Raw genomic sequence first — 21,968 nt, 5'->3', positions numbered from 1 at the left:
CACAGAAGTTAACAACTTTTCCTGTTCTGTATTCTCAATATGCTCCACTGTTTATGAAGCCCATTAAAGAGACATTCTCTATTATTTCTGAACACAAATAACATATAAAAGGTTTACAGACACACACAGTCAATATTATTGGAAAAGTTTTCAGAGGCCCAAATGAAAGCCCGTTCATAAAGCCCAGTGCTCTGTCTCCTCCCACCCTTTCCCCTCCTTCCCTTATCTACTAGGGCCTGCCCACAGACATCAAATCTCTCCTAGGAAAGTGCCTGAAGATGCATGTGGTGGCAGGAATCAGTTAGTCACGATGGGCGGAAGGATTAACACTTGCATCTTTGTCTTCTACATCCTTCCACTGATGACAAACCTCCACTCATCTCCTCCCGGAAGAGGATGCCTTCGGGTAAAGGAACCTCTTATAAATATCGACTGGCAAAAGCGTTCTCAATCCCTTACTGATGGCGGATCACTATACAAAGATGGGTTAAGTCCAACACGCTCTCATCACAAATAAGACACGTTTCTGAGCGCTTCCCTAGCCCTCTGCAGGCCTTTCAACCGCTTCTACTCTCATAGGATACACACTGCTGGATCCCACCATCGCCCCTGGAAACAGAATAATCTTTTCTTTTTTTTGGTTGCCCTGCGCAACTTGCCCACTCAGCGATGGAAACCACGCCCCCTGCACGGGAAGTACAGTCTTAACCACTAGACCGCCAGGGAAGACCCAGAATAAACTTAAGGATGTCCAAACTACTCAATTAAATCCAGTCAAAAATTTCTTAATGCACAAAGTACTGGACTCAAATATGTTTAAGACATTCAAAGGCAAACTGAAAAATGAGGTTAGAACCCCTACAACATAGGTTACAGAACATTCTTAACCTTCAAGTATCCATGAATGTTAGACTCATCAACAAATAACAGTCAACCCACTGTTTTTCATTCCCTTGGTTTGGTCCTGGAAAATCATCCTTCCTGTATGTCATTTGTTAACCCTTTAATTGGGAATGTCACTAAGAGACTAACAGGGTAAGAGGAGAACTTTCACCAGGGGCAATTAAGGCTTTCCCAACATTTACTTTTTCTGAACCTCCAAGCACAGCCTGTTGATTGAGTGACAATGACATGTAATGGGAACTTTGATAAAAAAGAGACACAGGGCTTTGGAAACTACTAAATACCCCAATAAAGGGACTAATTGCAATTCCATGCAACTGAAAAGCCATCTTCCAACTTGAAAAACACATTTACTCAGTCATTTTATATTGCCAACACCCTTGTTTTACAAAAAACAGAAACAAGCAATTAATGTACATATTCACCATTTGAACACATTCAGATCCAACTCGTGTACTCAAGTATTTCAGAGTAACCTATGTTTATGCAAAAAGTTATCCCAAATATTAAATGAGATAAAGCGTGTAGATGATCTGAAACAAGTCTGGCAAACAAACACTACTCAACATTACCCAGTATTACTGTTCCTAATTTTCCAACTTTGTAATCATACTAAACAGTTGTAAAGCATGATTATGTATACATAATGTATATAAGCTAATACGTGTTACTACTAGAAATAAAGCTTTTATGTTATGCACCAAGCAATGCTATTCATCTAGACAGAGGTGAGTTTAATTTGAACAGAATGATCCGAAAAGAAGCAGAGAAAACTTGCTACGGGGTAGAATGTTAAATGTTCGCTCTGATCTCTGCTTATCAACTAAGGACATAACCTCTACGTCGTCTAGTGTGAATTATAATCAGCAGTCAGCTGATCCTAGAGAACTCGTTCAAAATGAACAGTTAAGACCTCAACCTCGTGGATAAGGGGCCATTTACTTGCGAGGCTGCGCCAACCACTGAAATCTGATTACTTCAATACTGCCGCTGAAATCTTACATAAATCCATTACATGTCTCTTGCCGGAATTTTTTTTTTGCAAATCCTTACACACACACAAAATTATACCCCAAAGCCACTTAAACTGACAAGACTGCATCATCCCGGGCGCATCCGGCTTTTTAAAACATCTCAGTCGCTTCGGCCACGCATCATTTACGATGACAGGCAAAGCGCAAAAGCCAGTTTGGAGAGCACGTGCTTTCCTAAGTCAACACGAAAAGTAACCCTACGCCCACATCTCGAACGCGGGGGCAAAAGAAAATCTTGGCGTTTCCAAGCTGAAGCTCGACCCGGCGCGGGGGCGGCCAGGGCCACACGCCCTCCGCGCTCGCCGGGCCGGCGCCACGGCGCCCGGGAGCCCCGGTCCCCGCGCCCCGCGCGCTCGGGCGCGCCGCGGCCGCACGCAGGTGGACCCCAGGCCGGGACGGCCGGGCGCGGGCCGCGGGGAGGGGCCGGGCAGGGCAGCCGGGGCCGCGTCCGCCCGGGTCGCGCCCTGCCGGGGGAGCGGGGCGGGCGGGGAGGGTGAGGGGGAAAGACCTGGCTCCGCGTTCCCTCCGGAAGCCGCCGGGCAGGCAGGAAGTGACGCCGCAGACGCCGTCCGGTCCGCGCGGGAGCCGGGTCCGCGCGTCCGGCCGCCGGCGCGGCGCACAGACCCCCGCGGAGCAGCCCGGCCGCGCGCCGCCGGCGGAGCGAGCCGCGTGAGTGGCCCCGCCGCGCGCCCCGCCCCGCGCGCCCGCCCCGCCCCGCCGCGCACCGCCCCCGGGCCCGCCGCCCGCGCCCCGGCCCGCGCCCGCCGCCGGCGGAGCGAGCCGCGTGAGTGGCCCCGCGCGCCCCGCCCCGCGCGCCGCCCCGGCCCGCGCGAGCCGCCGGCCCCGCGCCCCGGACGCGCGGGCGGGGAGGCCGGGCTGGCGCGGGGGGCCGCGCGCTGCCCGCCCCGGCGCGGGGCCTCGCCGTCCGCCCGCCCGCCCGCTTTCCGGGGAGAGCGCGCCTGGCGCGTCCGGGCCGGGCCGGGAGCGCGCGAGTCCCCCGCCTGGGGGTGGCTCCGCGCGGGTTGTGCAGCCCTCACCCTCACCGCGCCGGCGCCCCCGGGGCTCCTGCCGAGAGCGCGCGCCCACACGCGGGTGGGGAGCAGTCACCGAGTCTCGGGGCCGCCCGGCACGGGCGCCCTCAGATGCCCGCTGCCCTTCCTCGGCCCGCCGGTTGGAGGCCTGTGACTGTGTCCCCTTCCGCTCCGGCAGCCCCAAACCTTGAGCGCTTCGAAGGATGGAGAGAGAAAAAATCCAGTCAATGGGGGTGGTGGGCTGTGTTGTGTGAGGAACTCGTGGAACTGTTTAAGTGATTCTCATCGGGATTCGTTTCAAAATAACAAAGCTCTTAAGTGAGAGGCGAAATTGGTTAACATTTAAGACGTGAGGACAAAGGATCTTCAAAATTGAAGATCCCCCTGGAGGAGGGCAGGGCAACCCACTCCAGTCTTCTTGTCTGGAGAAATCCATGGACAGAGGAGCCCGGTGGGCTACAGTCCATGGGGTCACAAGGGGCAGACACGACTTAGCGACCAGACCACTACCACCAGAGGTAGTATCAGTATCCCCAAACAGGAAAAAAATTATTTTTTTTTTAGTTTATAGTACAGTCATTTGATCCCAAGAAGGTTTAGTTCTCTACGTAAAAGTTTGTCAAACTGAAATCTATGCCTAGTTGTTCACGTTTTGCCAACTTTATCTCTGGATACTTATTTAAGCAACTCCTTGCTGAAACAGTTCAAGCATTGATTTACAGGAAAAATATGTGGGAAAGGTTCCGTTTTCTCAGAAAAGCCCTGCATGACAATCCAAGCACACGGTGAGCTTGCTGAAATATCTATTAATTTGCCAGGAAGGAACCTTTGTAATGCCCCTGGGCATTTTGTCCTCAAGAGGGAAGTTGTGTGTGTACACTTGGTTAGCCTGTGGTGAGCTGGGAGGGGGCTGCCCATAGTTCAGGCCCCATGGGAGCCATCGTCTGTAGGTGACTTTGGACAGGCTTACAGAGTCGTGTCATTGGTCATGACGGAGGAATGGGCAGACAGGCCTACCCCGGTGCAAATCTTTCACAACTACGCTACTAAAAATAACTCAAGTGCATGTCCCCGGAACAGTAGTGTTACTCCATCCTGTCATTGCATACCAATCAAGTTGTATAACTCTTGGTAAAATTTCACCATTTGTGGTCAGCAGTATTTTAGAATCCTCCTCCAAATATAAGGAGAGACTGGCACATTGGTAGCAGGAGGAAGACAGCTCTGTGGGAACACACCATTTTTTGAGGGGTGCAGGAACAAAATTTTGTGAAACTGCTGAACCAAGAAATTAACCTGGCTCAGAACAGTCAGGTGCTAGAACACAGGTAGGAGACCCTTTCACAGTTGTGTCAGATAAAGGGCGCCTACAAAATGTCTCAGTAGCCATAGCTATGTATGTTCCTTGTTCCTTCTCTAGTTTCTTATTAACTCCCCATCCTGAAACCTACCCCACTCAGGGATGGCATGGTAATGCCAGGCCTTCCACAGCATCTCAAATCAGACATCTAAAGTCACCTCTTTTTTAAAATTATTTCTTTTTGTCGGTACTGGGTCTTCATTGTCGCACAGTCTCTTCTTCAGTTGTAGCTGGCGGGGGCGGGGTACTCTAGTTGCAGCGCAGGGGCTCCACTGTGGGGGCTTCTCTGGAGCACAGGGGCGTCAGTACTGCAGCAAGTGGTCTCAGCAGTTGTGGTTCCTGGGCTCTAAGGCACCAGCTCAAGGGTTTAGTTTCTCTGAGGTATGTGGGATCCTCCCGGACCGGGGATCAAACCCACATCTCCTGCTTTGGCAGGCAGATTCTTTACCATTGAGCCACCAGGGAAGCCCTAAAGTCATCTCTTAACAGCCAAAACAGTCATTACATTTTGGCACCAACGAAAATCTAGAAAAAAATTCTAGATTCCTTACCCGTAAAGACAATTATAGTCTCTGACCTTCCAGAAGTTTCCCCTTTAAAGGTAGGCTGATTACGTACCATGAATGATGTTACATTCAGAGAAACTCTGGAGTTCAGTTTTAAGGCATAAGGATCGAAACTCAATACCGTCAAACCCCCCCTGCACCTCCCACTCTCTTTAAAAAAGACAAATCCATCGCCAGTCTTTAGTAGCTAGTAACTGTGTATATTTAGTGATTTAGTAATGTTTAGATCTTGCAGCTGTAAAATTTTATCATTTAAATTCTGTTTTTGTTAGTCTCTAATTTTCCCCAGACCAATCTTTATTTTCGTCAGATACACATAGATGTTTCAGAGACATTACTCTTGCCCTCAGTGTCTAGACTTTAAGTTAAATGGCCGTTCAGTGATACTCACTTTATTATAAATGAATCCAGTCTGTCCCCAGACCTCTGATAGAGGTTGCAGGTGTAAGAAAGGGGCCAACACGCCAGCTGACCTGGGAGCAGACCCTGGGGAAATTTCATTTTATGCAGAGGCAAACTGTAAGAAAGGAAACAGACTCTGCCCTTAATGTGCACTTATTAACTGAGACAGATCTACATTAAGAAACATTTTGGAGGCTCACAGGACAGATATTTCAGTGGAGGAATTTCTGCAATGCTTTCACTATTTTAGGATGTCTAGAAAAAATTGCAAAATGATTTCTTAGACAGTCCACATACCCTTTTTCTTGGTATTAGAAAATGACTATCTTAGGCATTAAACTAAGAGACTACAGTAAGTTATCACCTACCATTTGTTCAGTTTTTCTCCTTTTGATAGAGTGTCTAAAACAACACTTCTGAAATTCTTCCACGTATTAAATCTTTTATACTTACTTAGTTGAGATTTAACACAAGGGAAAAACTTTTCTCTTTAAGGAACAATTCAATGAACTTCCCAACGGCAAGTGAGAAACCAAGACTCTTTCCCTCGCTACTTGATACACTTGCTGTTATCACTCTTATTTTCTGTGGGAATGTCCAAAGAATGCACTTCCTTGAATAGAAGTCACAGCTGTGTAAATAGCAAAAAGTGACTTTTTATAGCTTCTTTCAACCACATTTGTCCAGGAGGCCAAGGCTGCATAGATAAAGCTGTAGACATTTTCGTTTTCCAGGTGCGTCAGGGGCCTGTGGAAGAGCATGGTCCTGGCCAGAGCATCTTGTCGAAACCACTGTCACGAGTTCAACACCATGCTGTTCTCTTAGCATCCCAGCCAGTTGTGTGGGCCTGTGTCTTAAGTATTCAGGTGCATTTGCCTGGGTAGTAGTTCAGTTCAGTTGCTCAGTCGTGTCTGACTCTCCACGACCCCATGAATCACAGCACGCCAGGCCTCCCTGTCCATCACCAATTCCCGGAGTTCACTCAAACTCATGTCCACAGAGTCGGTGATGCCATCCAGCCATCTCATTCTCTGTCGTCCCCTTCTCCTCCCGCCCCCAACCCTTCCCAGCATCAGGGTCTTTTCCAGTGAGTCAACTAGTCGCATGAGGTGGCCAAAGTATTGCAGTTTCAGCTTCAGCATCAGTCCTTCCAATGAACACCCAGGACTGATCTCCTTTAGAATGGACTGGTTGGATCTCCTTGCAGTCCAAGGGACTCTCAAGAGTCTTCTCCAACACCACAGTTCAAAAGCATCAATTCTTCGGCGATCAGCTTTCTTCACAGTCCAACTCTCATATCCATACATGACCACGGGAAAAACCATAGCCTTGACAGTTACATGTGGGAAAATGTGCAGTGATATTTCAACCCATATCCTGTTAGAAATATTTTTTTAATCTCCAAGTTTGAACTTTTATGTAGAAGCTGTGAAGTTTCAAAGTCAGAAATAAGGGGAAATGCGTTCCGTGCCTTAGTGATCTAGATCAGGGTTGGTCAACTTTTTCTTGCCTTCTTTTAACTTAATTTTATATTTTATTAATTAATATATTGGGGTATGATTGGTGGTTTACAATACTGTGTTAGTGTCAGGAATACAGCAGAGTGACTCAGTTATGTGTGTACATATAGCCATTGTTTTTCAGATTGTTTTCCAATATAGTTTATTACAATGTTGATTAGAGTTCCCAGTGCTGCACAGTAGATCTTTGTTGACTATTTGATATATAGTGGTGCATATGTATCAATCCCAAGCTCCTAATTTATCCCTCCCCACCCCCTCCCCTTTCCCCTTTGGTAACCATAAGTTTGTTTACTGAGTCTATGAGTCTGTTTTCTGTTTTGTAAATCTTAACAGGCCAGATTGTATATATTTGAGGCTTTGAGGGCTGTGAGGCAAAAATGGAAGATACTAGTAGTACTCTCAACTGTTTAAAATGTATCCATTGGAAATGTAAAACCATTTTTGGCTCCTGGGCCACACGGAGACAGGCAGGGGCTGCCACTGGCCAGCAGACCCTCTGTTTGCCCGCCTTTGTCCAGACGTCACCTGCCCTCTTTACTGTCTTACAGGCCCATGCCTGGGGGCTACGGAGTGATGGGGGACGATGGGGCCATGGACTACAGCGTCCACGAGGCCTGGAATGAAGCCACCAACGTGTACCTGGTGGTGATCCTTGTCAGCTTCGGGCTCTTCATGTATGCCAAGAGGTAAAGGCTTGAGGTTCTCAGGGTTGATGATAAGATCCTGAGCATTCACAAAGTTTGAAGGTTGGTTGGTTTGATCTAAATTCAATGCACAAAAACGATTTCACCAGTATTTTGGTTCCTACTGTGAAAGCTCTCCCTCCTCGGCTCTGCCCTCAAATACCAGACACCAGGACTTGGCTTGGAAAACCCAGCTGCTCCGAGAGACGGGCTGTGAGTGCAGCTCTCGGCTCCCAGGCCAGCTGCTCTGTACTCCCATTCTTTCACTTCTGATATAGCTCAGAGTTATCACTCAGCCAGTTCACTGTCACCCTCGGACGAGCACATATTTCTGGCTCTCGGCCCTGAAATGCACAAACACTAGTTCCTACATGTTCAGCACTTCTGTCCTCGCACATTTCAAGCTTTCCCTTCTGTATCTTATGCATGACTGTGTCCCAGAACTTAGTGAATGATGTTGTATGGTCTGATTTCTTGTCTGTCCATCCCGCAAACACTCAGTCCCCCGAGAACAGGGACTTTCATTTAACCTTTGTGTCCCTGAAGTGGCGCATTAGTGTAAATCATCCACAAATACTTCCTGCTGTCATTCCAGACACTGTCGCACTGTTTAACTGTCCTTTTCCACACTCCCTGGCTCCTTTAAGAACAGTGAACCAAAAGGGAGGGAGGTGTTGCTTTGAAGAGGAAGAACAGCAGCAGTTGGATTGAGTTGCTTCTGCTCATAGCCACGTGCTTTGTGACGTCCTGTACCAAGGTCAGAGGCATTAGACAGTTTGGGACAATTAGTCATCCAAGAATAATTGCTGCCTGGCCTGGGGAATAGTTCAGATTCACACTGCCCATGGGACACACAGGCTCGCCCTTCACAGCCCTGTGAACCCTGAGCCGCTGGCCTCCTGGACTCCAGGCTGGGGGGAGGGGCGAGAAGAGCTCCCACGGATCACCCCAGGGCCACTGGCAGGTGACAGCGGTCCCCTAAAAAGAGCTGCCACCTCCTCCCCACTCCACTGTTTTAAAAGCATAGACAGGCTGTTGTTCATTTTAACTAGATGACCCCACTAAGGCCATGCTACTCTATTTAAGAAATAGTTTTATTCATTGTTTCCCAGAATTAAGCTCTGCTCACCTTCTGTTTATTCACTACCCCCAGTAAATAAACTTTACTTGCATGACGTGACAGGGAGGAAAAAATCGTGCTTTTTTTGTCTGTGCATTTTTCTAAACAGTAGGGCATTTTCTGTGGCGATGAGGGGAGACAACGTCGTGTGAAGTGGGTGTATTCAGTCACTACTTTTCCTTTCTTGTAACTCTGACTATACATGTACAACTTCTTACTTTTAGTGAAAGAAAGAATACTTGAGCCAAGGTAGCATCTCACAGGGACGAAACTGAAGAGGGACTCATGGCCACTTATGTCCTTTTAATGCAGCTTCTGGTTTCCACGATCACGAAAGTGTTACAGTCCTATAGCTGTGAATACAAATCTCTTTTCTGCACTGTTTTTGTGTTTTAGGAATAAAAGGAAAATTATGAGGATATTCAGTTTGCCACCTCCAGCAGAAACTCTGTCAGAGCCCAACTTTTATGACACAATAAGCAAAATTCGTTTAAGACAGCAACTAGAAATGTACTCCATTTGTAAGTAAACTCTGTGCCTAATTACATACCTGTTGTTTAGCCGCTAAGTCATGTTTGACTCTGCAACGCCATGGACGGTAGCCCACCAGGCTCCTCTGTCCATGAGGTTTCCTGGACAAGAATACTTGAATGGGTTGCCATTTCTTCTCCAAGGGGACCTTTCCGACCTAGGGATCAAACCTTCATCTCCTGCTTGGCAGGCAGATTGTTTGCCACTGCACCACCTAGGAAGCTTATTACATACATAAGCATGTTTAATACATACTTTTTTAAAATTTGTGTCTAGTTTTCAAAGGTTATCAGAAATAAATGATGGTGGCACAAGGAACTATGTTCAATATCCTGTAACAAACCTTAATGGAAAAGAATATGTATGTATACGTATATGTGAATCACTTTGCTATACTCCAGGGACTAGCACAACATTTTAAATCAACTATACTTCAGTGAAAAAAAAAAATTTTTTTTTTTAATTTAAAAAAATAGCTGATAATAGAAACGTAGTAGCCGGTTTGCATGAAGTTAATGCTTCAGGACCCTTCCCCCATGCGGAGCCCTCCCCCTGAAAGGAGCCCTGGCAGGCTGTTCATGGGATCACGTTTTTGAAAATTCAGCAAAAATTAGATGTTTTGCCAGTCGATGAGACTGCTGCCCGGTCCTCCTCTGACTTGCCTCACGAGCAGCGGCGTTGAGCTGGCCACGAGCACTTGGAGGATCCAGCTATGGGGAGGTTTTGAGTTGAAGCTGCTTTTAGTTTGGGTGTGAGTTTTGTGTTCACAGAGTTTGCAGTCACTTCAGTTTCAATTAAATGACCGCGTACTGCAGCCACATTATATGTGTCTAGGAGCAGCCTCCAGGCCAGAGGTTAGTAACATACCCTGTGACACTGGACACTGAGCGTGCAGGTGGTGCAGAAGAAACAAAGGTCAGAGGGCACAGGGCCAGGGAGAATGGCACATCCAAGCCACAGCCTCTGATGCCACCACTAAAACAAATGAGGTGTGGCTTCCACGGTGTGTCATTAAATGAGGAAGGGCAAGACGTAATTGCGTATATGCTGGGGTGCCACTCCTGTAACTGAATGACTGCACGGTGGATGTGTGGTAACAATGCTCTATCATTTCTCTTATTGACGTATGGTTGACTTACAATGTTGTGTTACACCTGTGTTTACATGTATATAGCCCAGTGACTCAGCTATACTTTTTTATATATGTATATTCTTTTTCAGATTTTTTTTTTCCCTATAGAACACCATGAAATACTGAGTATAGTTCCTTGTGCTATTTAGTAAGTCGTTGGTTATCATTTTCTATTCAGTCCTGTGTGTATGTTAATCCCAACCTCCCAATTCATCTCTCCCCGACTCCTTTATGTCTGTGGGTCTATTTCTGTTTTGTAAAAAAAGTTCATTTATATCTTTTTTGTTTTTTAAGATGTCACATGTAAGTGGTATCAATGATATTTCTTTCTCTGACTTCACTTATATGGAATTTTAGATTGCTTTCATTCTCTTGGCTATTATAAATAACGCACCTATGAACATTAGGGTGCATGTCCCTTTTCGTATATCCAGTTTTCTCTGGATATATGTCCAGGAGTGGGGTTGCAGGATTGGATATCTTTAGTTTTTAAGGAGCATCCATCTTGTTCTCCATAATGTTTGTACCAGTTTACATTCCCACCAAGAGTGTCGGAGGGTTCTGTTTTCTCCACATCATTATTTGTAGACTTTTTGATGCTGGCCATTCTGATCCTTGTAGTCTGGATTTGCCTTTCTTTAATAATTAGCGATGTCAAACATCCTTTCCTGTACCTGTTGGCCTTATATTATGTCTTCTTTGGAGAAATGTCTGTTTATGTCTTCTCCCCATTTTTTGATAGGATTGTTTGTAAAAATGTTCTGTATAATTATGCAAGCCTGGAGGAAAGCTTGGAAAGATGCACATGAGATTATTAGCATTCGTTACCTTGATGGGGACACTGTGGAACTCAAGGAGAAAAGACAGTATTTTTAAAAGAAAGATGTCTGCAATAAAATCTTAAATGTGAATGCGTTCGTGCTCATGGGCATAAAAAGAAGCAAGGAAGAATGATCAGCAAGATATTACTAGTATATCTCTCGGGAGACTGGAATTTCAGGTGAAAAGTAGAAAAAAAAAACATATATATATATAATTTTTCTAACACAAGTAGAACTTCTAAAAATTCTTCAGCATAAATTTCACCCTGAGAACTATAGACAGCAGTTCCTCTATGGAAAGGGGCTGCAGGGCTGATCAGATGGAAGGAAGATACACTTTCAGTGTTTCCTCTTTGGGTCCCTTTTGCATTTTGTATCATATTCATGTGTTACTAGTTCAGAATAAGAAGTAAAACTGAATTTAACAGAGCAGCATTATTCATAGTAGCCAGAAGATGGAAACAACCCAAGTATCCTTGACTCCTGAATGGGTCCACAGCCTGTGGTCTGTGCACAGGGTGTTTACAGGGAAGGAAATTCTGATGGGTGCTGCAACAGGCATGAACCTCGAAGACGTTATGCTTCATAATTACTCTTATCAGGAAGTGAAGGAAGCCAGTCACAAAATAACAAATAGTGTGTGATTTCACTTCTGTGAAGCAAATTCCCAGAGACAGAGAGTGGAGTCCTCACCAGGAGCTGGAGGAGGAAGGGACAGGGAGCTTCTGTGTGCAGAGGAGAGAGGTTGGCATGGGGTGGTGGGCAGACGGCGTTGAATGGAGCTTCTGTCCCTGAACCACTTAAAAATGGTGCAGATGGCAAGTTTTAATGCTTTTGTATTTTACCTCAAAAAAAATCCCCAGGAAAACCTAAGTATTAAAAACAAAAACACAGAGAGTGAGAAGCTCTGTATGGAAAAGTAAAAGATTAGGTTTTCCTTGATGCCTACTCAAAACAGAGGTTAGTGGGAGTGCCCTGGTGGCCTAGCCATTAGGATTCGGTGCTTTCACTGCAGAAGCCAGAGTTTGATCCCTGGTGGGGGAATCTAAGATACTGCAATGCTATGTAGCACAACCAAAATACAAAAACAAACAAGAAACACCCAGAAGTTAGTTGGCATCAAAAAAAAAAAAAAATTCACCAGCATCAGTTCAGTTCAGTTCAATCTCTCAGTCGTGTCAGACTCTTTGCAACTTTGCAGCACGCCAGGCCTCCCTGTCCATCACCAAATCCCGGAATTTACCCAAACTCATGTCCATCAAGTCGGTGATGCCATCCAGCCATCTCATTCTCTGTCGTCCCCTTCTCCTCTCGCCCCCAATCCCTCCCAGCATCAGGGTCTTTTCCAGTGAGTCAACTCTTCGCATGAGGTGGCCAAAGTATTGGAGTTTCAGCTTCAGCATCAGTCCTTCCAATGAACACCCAGCACTGATCTCCTTTAGGATGGACTGGTTGGATCTCCTTGCAGTCCAAGGGACTCTCAAGAGTCTTCTCCAGCACCACAGTTCAAAAGCATCAATTCTTCGGCAATCAGCTTTCTTCACAGCCCAACTCTCACATCCATACATGACCACTGGAAAAACTATAGCCTTGACTAGACGGACCTTTGTTGGCAAAGTAATGTCTCTGCTTTTTAATATGCTATCTAGGTTGATCATAACTTTCCTTCCAAGAAGTAAGCGTCTTTTAATTTAATGGCTGCAGTCACCATCTGCAGTGATTTTGGAGCCCCCCAAAATAAAGCCTGACACTGTTTCCACTGTTTTCCCATCTATTTCCCATGAAGTGATGGGACCAGATGCCATGATCTTAGTTTTCTGAATGTTGAGCTTTAAGCCAACTTTTTTACTTTCCTCTTTCACTTCCATCAAGAGGCTTTTGAGTTCCTCTTCACTTTCTGCCATAAGGGTAGTGTCATCTGCATATCTGAGGTTATTGATATTTCTCCCGGCAATCTTGATTCCAGCTTGTGCTTCTTCCAGCCCAGAGTTTCTCATGATGTACTCTGCATATAAGTTAAATAAGCAGGGTGACAACATACAGCCTTGACGTACTCCTTTTCCTATTTGGAACCAGTCTGTTGTTCCATGTCCTAACTGTTGCTAGTTCTAACTGTTGCTTTCTGACCTGTATATAGGTTTCTCAAGAGGCAGGTCAGGTGGCCTGGTATTCCCATCTCTTTCAGAATTTTCCACTGTTTATTGTGATCCACACAGTCAAAGCATATACAATTTTAAACCCAGTGTACCTTTCTTTTTCTTTAATGAAAATGGCATAAAAATGAAATCTGTCCAAATGCCTGTGTTTATAAGGTGTGTTAGTTTTCTGTTGCTGCTCTATTACCACAAATTCAGTGGTTGACACAGCACAAATCTTACAATTGTAGGTTAAAAGTCCCACAGCAGTTTCACTAGGCCAAAATCATGGTGTCAGCAGAGTTCTGTTTCTTTCTGGAGGCTGTGAGGGAGAGTGTGTTTCTTTGCCTTTTCCAGCTTCTAGAAGCTACTGCATTGCTTGGTTTGTGGCCTCATTCACCTGTCACGTCTTTCTGATCATTCTTGCATTTTTATAGCTCCCTCTGTCTCCTAACTCAGCCCGTAGAGGTTCTCTGATTTTCAGGGCCCCTGGGACCGGGTTGGGCCAAATAATCCAGGTGACTGTGTAATCCCCCTTCTCAACATCCTTCATCAAGTCTTTGAAGTCCCTTCTGCCCTAGAAGGTAACATATTCACTGATTGTGGAGATTAGGATGTGGATTGGAACCCATTGTTCTTATAAATAGTGAGTATTTGCACATTTAATGAGTCCCTTCACAATGCATCATTCTTAGTGTTGATGACATATCTCATCCTGATTTAGTCTGTAGGTTCAAGAAAGAAGCAAACAAAATTCTTTTCCTTAAAGAATGAAAGTGAAAGTTGCTCAGTCGTGTCTGACTCTGTGATCCCATGGATTATACAGTCTATGGAATTCTCCAGGCCGGAATACTGGACTGGGTATCTGTTCCTTCTCCAGGGGATCTTCCCAACCCAGGGATCTAACCCAGGTCTTCCGCATTGCAGGCAGATTCTTTACCAGCTGAGCCACCAGGGAAGCCCAAGAATACTGGAGTGGGTAGCCTATCCCTTCTCCAGGGGAATCTTCCTGACCCAGGAATCAAACTGAGGTTTCCTGCATTGCAGGCAGATTCCTTAAAGAGGACCCCCCCCCAAAATTGTATAAGCTTTAGGCCACAAAAGTCTGGATCCACCCTAAGTATATAAACAAATAGTATTTCTTCCTTTCTTTGTAAAAATTTAACAGAGAGACTGAAAGCTTCAAAGCTAAACCATTCACAAGGCTTTGGCCCTCTACTCTCTAGTTTTCAGGTTAAGACCTTCAATAATTATTTCTTAGAAAAACAAAAATGGTACAGAATTGCAAGTCTGTTTTTTCTTCTTGTTTATATTAATGACAATGTTCAGTAAATGTCTTAGGCCTGTCATTTAATATATCCTTATGATGTGGCAAAAGCATTATTAATCATTTATCTTGAGGTGGAGATGGTGGATAAGAAAGAAGGACATTACAAAATGTTACTTTGAATTTAGTAGCTTAATTAGTGTTTACCCTATATTTTGGGTTTCCCAGATGGTGCTAGTGGTAAAAAAACCAGCCTGCAATGCAGGAGACATGGGAGATGCAGGTTTGATCCCTGGATCTGGAAGATCCCCTAGAGGAGGGCATGGCAACCCACTCCAGTATTCTTGCCTGGGGAATCCCATGGACAGAGGAGCCTGGCGGGCTACAGTCCATAGGGTCACAAAGAATTGGACATGACTGAAATGGCTGAGCATGTACACACTCTGTATTTTAGTGTTCTGAATAAGCCAGTGTACAAAACAATAATAATAAACATTTGAAAATGGATATCAGCACTGATGAGAAATTAGAGGATCACAAAGTATCATACATTTCCTCTAGTGAAAAAAAATTGTTTAATTCTAAGCTAATTCTTTACTGAGAATCATGACTTGACTGTAATTTAATGATGTGAGCTCATAATGATTTTGCGACTTTATTAATTGTATCTCCTTTTTTGTTGTTTTTTCTTTTGTTTATTTCCTAATAGCCAGGAAGTATGACTATCAGCAGCCACAGAGCCAAGCTGACAGTGTGCAGCTCTCGTTGGAATGAAATCTGAGAAAATCAGCAGCATAAATGCTTGTTGTTCAAGAGTGCAGTCTCCTCCCGCTACTAAATCATGACCAGCGTTTTTGGTTTTTTTTTAAGTTCTGTCTCCATAAAATCATTTTTTGTGTGACTTTCCCCCCAATTTTCTGGTGTGTTTGGTTTTACTTTTTAAAATTTCATCTCCAAATCATTTGTTCCACAAATTAAAAATGCCTCCAAAGGCCTGAACACAGAGAGTCTGGGAAGGTAGATGGTCACCAGAGATGGCAGTCTTACCTTGTGAAGACCTTCGACTCCTTCAGGATGCAGTCAGGAGCAAAAGCACAAGAGTCTGGAGCCTCGGCCACTTTTGAACTTTTTCGCAAAATTAAAAAATAAAAATAAAATCATTGAAAGAACTTCCTCTTCGATTGTGTCATGGGATAAATGTCATAATGGATAAGGGACTAAGTAACGTGTGTTCTTGTGGCTGTTGTCACCTCAGATTGAATTAGCCATCTTTGCTTCTTCAGGAATCACACAGGAAACTGTCTTTTCTGCACCATGAAATCCTGACGCACACCCCCCTGCTAGTTGCGGAAGTTTCCTGGGACTGGAGTTCATTCCCCTTCATTGTGTTCCCACGAGTTCCTTCCACCAGAAGAGTCTTCTTCCAGCCGTGCCAGGGCTGTGCTGCTGAATACATGGGCACCTCTGGCAGATGCCAGTTACTTGCTTTGGGATCTTATGACTATAAATGTTTAACTGTCTAGCTTCTTGGGCTTTTTTTTTTTTTTTTTTACCATAATAAGCTTCCCTGTAGACTCATACCTTGTACCATTTTTGTGCTGAAAACTTCATGCTGAAAACACTGAAATGTTTTTGCCCAGTTTTTCATATTTATTTAAAGAAAAACTGGTTGGAGGTAATAGCAGGTACGTTTAATTGTCCCTTTAACTGTTCACGAATTTGTTTTCAGGACTTCCCTGGTGGTCCAGTGGCTAAGACTCCATGCTGCCAGTGCAAGCAGCCTGGGGTTCAATCCCCCATCAGGCAGCTAGATCCCACATGCCACAGCTAAAGATCTTGAATGCAGAATCTAAGACCCAGAGCAGCCAAATAAATATTTAAAAATAGAATTTGTTTTTGAATCAAAATGCAATTTTCAAAGTTAGAGTTAATATTTGAAATGTTATTGCCTTTTCCTTTACAATTATGAAGTAAAGAATATAAATTTTATTGGGTTTTTTTTAAGATTTTTTTTTTTTTTTGAGGTGGACCATTTTAAAAGCCTTTATTGGATTTGTTTTAATACTGTTTCTGTTTTGGTTTTTTGGCCAAGAGACATGTGAGATCTTAGCTCCCTAAACAAGGATCAGACCTGCCCCCCTTGGATTGGAAGGCAAAGTCTTGACCACTGCACCACCAGGGAAGTCCCAAGAATATAAATTTTAAATGAAAACGTTTGGGCCAAATGAAGTCATTTCAAGAAAATTGCATTTACTTTAAAATTTATATCATTCAAAAATGTATATATTTTACAAGGTGGATTGTTGATCACATGGAATAATTCCTTCTTAACCCTCAGATGAGTTTGAATTCCCCACCTGTACCCAGAATGAATACATAGACTGAAGGATTGTAAACAGTGGTAATTACGGCCGGGGGTGAGCAGAGCAGTGAGAGAACAGTCTCTTAAACGTTGCTCTTCTGTAATCAGGAGTGGGAGTGGTTCATATTGCTGTCACTGAGGCACAAACCTGGACAAATTGTGAAAACTGGCTATAAAAATAAAAATCACAACAAAATTGATGGTGATGGTTTTTTATTTGTATCCACTAGCCATGAAATTAAAAGATGTTTGCTCCTTGAAAGAAAAGCTATGACCAGTCTAGACAGCATATTAAAAAGCAAAGACATTACCTTGCTGACAAAGGTCCGTCTAGTCAAATCTGCTTTTTCCAGTAGTCATGTATGGATGTGAGAGTTGGACCATATAGAAAGCTGAGTGCCGATGAATTGATGCTTTTGAACTGTGGTGTTGGAGAAGACTCTTGAGAGTCCCTTCGACTGCAAGGAGATCTAACTAGCCCATCCTAAAGGAGATCAGTCCTGAATATTCATTGGAAGGACTGATGCTGAAGCTCCAATACTTTGGCCACCTGATGTGAAGAACTGACTCATTAGAAAAAACCCTGATGCTGGGAAAGATTGAGAGCAGGAGAAGGGGACGACAGAGGATGAGATGGTAATGGCATCACCAACTCGATGGACATGAGTTTGAGCAAGCTGCAGGAGTTGGTGGTGGACAGAGAAGCCTGGTGTGCTGCAGTCCATGGGGTCGCAAAGGACGCGACTGAGCGACTGAGCTGAACTGTAGGCAGTATCAGATGGATTTTTATTTGCATCCACTAGACAGTGAACATTGGGCTCTGGCAAGTGAGAGGAGGAGTCCTCATTTTTCTGTAAAGCATGATGATGGGAGTCACACCCCCTACCAGCAGGAGCAACAGTGAGGCCACTTTGAAGTTTCTTCTCTGCTTCCACAGCTGAGCAGGGAAAGGGGGATGCCCTGCGGCCACACTTCAAAGCCACACCAGCTGACTGTCCTGCTTCTGCGCCCCTTTGCCCCCGGGAATCCGTCAAGGGTCCACGACGGAGCTGTTTTCTTTGGAAGAAAAGCGGCATGACTAATAAGCAGGTCACTAACACTTGTGTTCTCCTTTTCCTCGTTTCTCTCTTTCACTGCATGAAAGATGAGAGGTTAGCAGGATGGGGCAGCTCCCCTGGGTGCACAGCTGGGCCAGCCCACTGCTCCAAGGGCACAAATGTTCTCAACCTTACACCATTTCCGGTGGAGTTCTTGAGGATTCACCAGAAAGTAAGATGCAGAGTTTATGGTAAGATTGCTGTAATGTTGGAAATATATTCAAATATTCAGTAAAAGTAAGAGAGGAAATGGTATTAAAAGTAAGTTCAGATATTAAGAATAAATGTATCTTAGACACTACTGTATATAAAATAACATGGTATCACTTATATGTGAAGTCTAAAAAAAGTTATACAAATGAACTTATTTCCAAAACAAAAAGACACAGATTTTGAAAGCAGTTACCAAAGGAGAAATGTCATGGGGAAGGATAAATTAAGAGTTTGGGATTAACATATGGGTGCTGGAGAGCTGGAAATAAAAAGGACATTTGGCTTATATCCAACCTTATGTAAAATATTGAGACTCACAGAAAGACTGGAGCTTAGTCTTACTCTGTTTCCCACGCGATTCCCTAATAAAGTCAGAGCCAGACAAAACTACAAAGCAAGAAGCATCTCCCACCTGTCTTTTTGCCCCTCTTCAGCCTCCTTCCAGTCTGTATGGGTGAGGTTCAGTCTTGATTAAGGATTTAAGAGTGAGGATGAGGAGTTAACCCAAGAATTAAGGTAAGCCCTCCATGGAAACTTCCAGCAACAGGTTGTCTTTCTCCTACCCTGGACCTCTCACCCCCAAATAAACAAGCAGCCTTTAACAATGGAGTCTGCTGATCTTTATTTTATTTACACACAGGAAAAAGCTAAACCTGTTTGTACAGCAGCCACACCCAAGGTAGGAAGATGATAAGTCAAAGGGGAAGCAAGTAACCGTCTGGGGTTATTGGGAGCTTCTCTGTCCCAAATATGATACTGAAGGACCACTGTGCTATTTGTGTTTTTTATTTCTGATGTTTCTTATTCCAAAGTTTCTTTCTTCTCTTCCAAATCAAGAAGCAACAGAGGTCTCATTATTACGAAAGAGTGGCTCCATCCTGGGGATTTTCATGAAAGAAATATTTTGACAGATTTCAAACTAGCTGAACAAAGCTGAGAATTTTTAACTGCAACCAATGTTGATGTTGTTAAACTCAACTGCAAATCCCTTTGACCTCAGAAATCTGAAAAAAAAAAAGTCCCACATGAAATATTTATGATATAACAAATAAAGGTATTTTATTTATTTTGGGGGGAGGGATTATGTCTCCGAATAACATTTTATTTTGAGGTTTAAAAAAGCACATTTAAGTTGACTCCATGCCAATATGGGCTACCCTGGTGGCTCAGATGGTAAAGAATCTACCTGCAATGCAGGAGACCTGGGTTCGATCCCTGGTTTGGGAAGATCCCCTGGAGGAGAGCATGGCAACCTACTCTAGTGTTCTTGCTTGGAGAATCCCCTTGGACAGAGGAGCCTGGCAGGTTGCAAAGAGTCAAACACGACTGAGTGACTAAGCACACAGCATGTGCTAATATAAATCATATCTGGAATGCTTTCTAGTCCAGAGTAAATGCTTGGTAGATAGTTGCTGAAATAATTAATTGACACATCAATTTATAAAATTTATAAAATTGATGTTATTTTTTATATTTTTAAAATAATCCTGCTTCTGGTAATGGAGAAATAATTGTGTCAGACTCTTACACACAATGAGTTCAGCACAAAACATGAAAACAGTTTGAAAGAAGCCATAAACAGAGAAACAAGGAGGAAGATAACCCTTGAAAGAAGGGACAGCAGTGGTTGAGATTTGTGTTTATATGGGTTTTTTGCCTGAAGGTATTTCTTAGTCCACCAGTGGAGAATAACTATAACTCAAGCAGAAAGCTACAGTGAAATTGATTTGACAAATAGGATAGCGTTCAGAACTTCTAAACTGAAAAGTGAGGAAGAATATCACAGAAAAAAGTGAATCACAGAAAAAAAAGTGAACCCCAGAAGGAGGAATCCCAAAATCTGCATATAAATTCTGCCAAGTCCTTGGCTGATCCTTGAATATACGTGAGAGACCCCAAGGAACCTGGCAGAAATCAAACAGCTGAAGGAACTAAGGATAGCATCCAGCCGGTGCTTACCATTGGCCAGGTACAATCTGAATCTGGCCAAATTTAATTATCTGCTTGAACAAACCCAGCACCGCTCAGAGGACATTAACAGAATCTGGAGTTTCTAATACCATGTCATCCAAAATGCCCAACATATAATGAAAAAGTACAGGAATGAGAAGAACATGGAAATGAGGTCCACAGTCAGGAGAAGAAATGGGACAACATGGTCCATAGTCAAGAGAAAAAGTAGTCAAAGCAAACTGATCCCAAGATGACCTGGATGTTGAATTAGCAGACCAGAACTTCAAAGTAGCCATGACAAAGATGTTTAGATACATAAAATACTTTCAAGTAAATGATAATCAAAAGGCTTTATCAGCAGCCGACCTGCTGAACAAGAGATACTAAAGAAACTTCTTTGGGAAAAAAAGAGAAGTGCTAGCACCTGGAAACTCAAATCTAAGCAAACTCTGCTACTGCTGCTAAGTTGCTTCAGTCATGTCTGACTCTGTGTGACCAACTCTAGGCATAATGAATAATCAGTTGGGGAAAGACATCGATAGAGCAAGTAGGGGCTCTTATCAAGAGGGAATGAAGAGAATGCAGAACACTCTACTGTTTTCATTTTTATATAAGCTTGGAATTACTTTGTTACAGAAAAACATTAGTAAATCAACTTCTTGGTCAACCAGATTCTATTTTTTGTACGATATCAATCTTCACTGAAGTTGAAGCACAAATACTTTGGCCACCTGATGCGAAGAACTGACTCATGGGAAAAGACCCTGATGCTGGGAAAGATTTAAGGCGAGAGGAGAAGGGATGACAGAGGATGAGGTGGTTGGATGGCATCACCGACTCGATGGACACGAACTTGAGCAAGCTCCGGGAGTTGGTGATGGACAGGGAAGCCTGGCGTGCTGCAGTCCATGGGGTCGCAAAGAGTCGGACACGACTGAGCGACTGAACGGAATCATTGGCAAACTGAAAAGCAGGTGTCTGGACAACATTATGTTTATTTCTTCTCTTCTTCTTCCCACAGTATCCAAAATCCTTCTGCTCTCTGTCAAAATCTATTCCAAGAAAGAATCTAAAACACACTTCTACAAAAGTATAAATAACTGATAACAGTCAAAGTGTTGCTTCTTATGGAGTGTTTGTTCAGCATTTTAACAGAAAGCCTCCAGTTGGAAAGAAGTGAAGTTTTCAGACATTACAGAAAGGTAATTCTTAGGGATAAAAGTATGTTTATGGCCTCTGAAATCATATCACAAAAGCAGTTAACTAAATACCTATTTATTTGGCTCCTGCATCCAATTCTGCCCTCTTTCATCGTCTTCATAGGCTTTCCTGATAGCTCAGTTGGTAAAGAATCTGCCTGCAATCCGCGAGACCCCAGTTTGATTCCTGGGTTGGGAAGATCCCCTGGAGAAGGGATAGGCTACCCACTCCAGTGTTCTTGGGCTTCCCTGTTGGCTCAGTTGGTAAAGAATCCGCCTGCAATGCAGGAGACCTGGGTTCAATCCTTGAGTTGAGAAGATCCCCTGGAGAAGGGAGAGACTACCCCCTCCAGTATTCTGGCCTGGAGAACTCCATGGACTATTAGAGTCCGTGGCGTTGCAAATAGTCGGACACGACTGAGTGGCTTTCACTTTGACCGTCTTAATTCCAACACTAGCAATCAGAATGTCACCTCTTCCTCCACCAAAATGATAAGATGCATCAGAACTCCTAAGTAAAGAGAGGGAGTCTACAGTTTTATATCAAAATGGGGCATCTCAGTGAGGTAGTAGAGATGTGCTTTTGGTTACCATTTTACAAATGAAAAATGAACAGTGGGATTGACTTCCAATCCT

The 21,968-nt window shown here is 44.0% G+C and overlaps 2 protein-coding genes across 7 annotated transcripts in view; one reads left to right on the top strand and one right to left on the bottom strand.

Annotated features, from left to right (window-relative positions):
* Nucleotides 1-2,584, bottom strand: part of SLC20A2 (solute carrier family 20 member 2) — a 106,810-nt gene extending 104,226 nt beyond the window's left edge. For 2 of the 3 annotated variants that reach the window (XM_055416662.2, XM_055416663.2), the window contains exon 1: nucleotides 2,446-2,574. The gene's annotated coding sequence lies outside the window, so the exon portion shown is untranslated. Of the gene's footprint in view, nucleotides 1-2,445 lie in introns of all 3 variants that reach the window. The other variant, XM_055416661.2, reaches the window with a different exon arrangement.
* On the top strand, nucleotides 2,477-17,066 carry SMIM19 (small integral membrane protein 19). Of its 4 annotated transcripts, none has more exons than XM_088832740.1 (4): nucleotides 2,477-2,606; nucleotides 7,368-7,505; nucleotides 9,019-9,143; nucleotides 15,222-17,066. In XM_088832740.1, coding segments are annotated over exons 2-4 (261 nt in total). In that variant the 5' UTR covers nucleotides 2,477-2,606; nucleotides 7,368-7,371; the 3' UTR covers nucleotides 15,224-17,066. The 4 variants fall into 4 exon arrangements, with proteins under 4 accessions (XP_088688866.1, XP_055272643.1, XP_055272644.1 ...); XM_055416668.2 differs by having other exon boundaries at nucleotides 15,218-17,066; XM_055416669.2 differs by lacking the exon at nucleotides 2,477-2,606 and adding an exon at nucleotides 2,706-2,721 and having other exon boundaries at nucleotides 15,218-17,066.
* Nucleotides 17,067-21,968: the final 4,902 nt, after the last annotated feature.

Source organism: Moschus berezovskii, chromosome 26, assembly GCF_049115385.1.
Source record: "Moschus berezovskii isolate FMDL1 chromosome 26, NW_MosBer_1.0, whole genome shotgun sequence".
In the NCBI taxonomy this organism is placed as follows: Eukaryota; Metazoa; Chordata; class Mammalia; order Artiodactyla; family Moschidae; genus Moschus; species Moschus berezovskii.
The sequence above is the reverse complement of the archived record's forward strand: the minus strand, read 5'-3'. Positions and strand labels throughout refer to the sequence as shown.

Bases quoted from the DNA above. Each gene is read 5' to 3' on its own strand.
- SMIM19 (XM_055416668.2), top strand. From the start codon at position 7,372: ATGCCTGGGGGCTACGGAGTGATGGGGGACGATGGGGCCATGGACTAC. The intron at 7,506-9,018 runs GTAAAGGCTTGA...TTTGTGTTTTAG, and splicing joins CTCTTCATGTATGCCAAGAG to GAATAAAAGGAAAATTATGA. The intron at 9,144-15,217 runs GTAAGTAAACTC...ATTTCCTAATAG, and splicing joins ACTAGAAATGTACTCCATTT to CCAGGAAGTATGACTATCAG.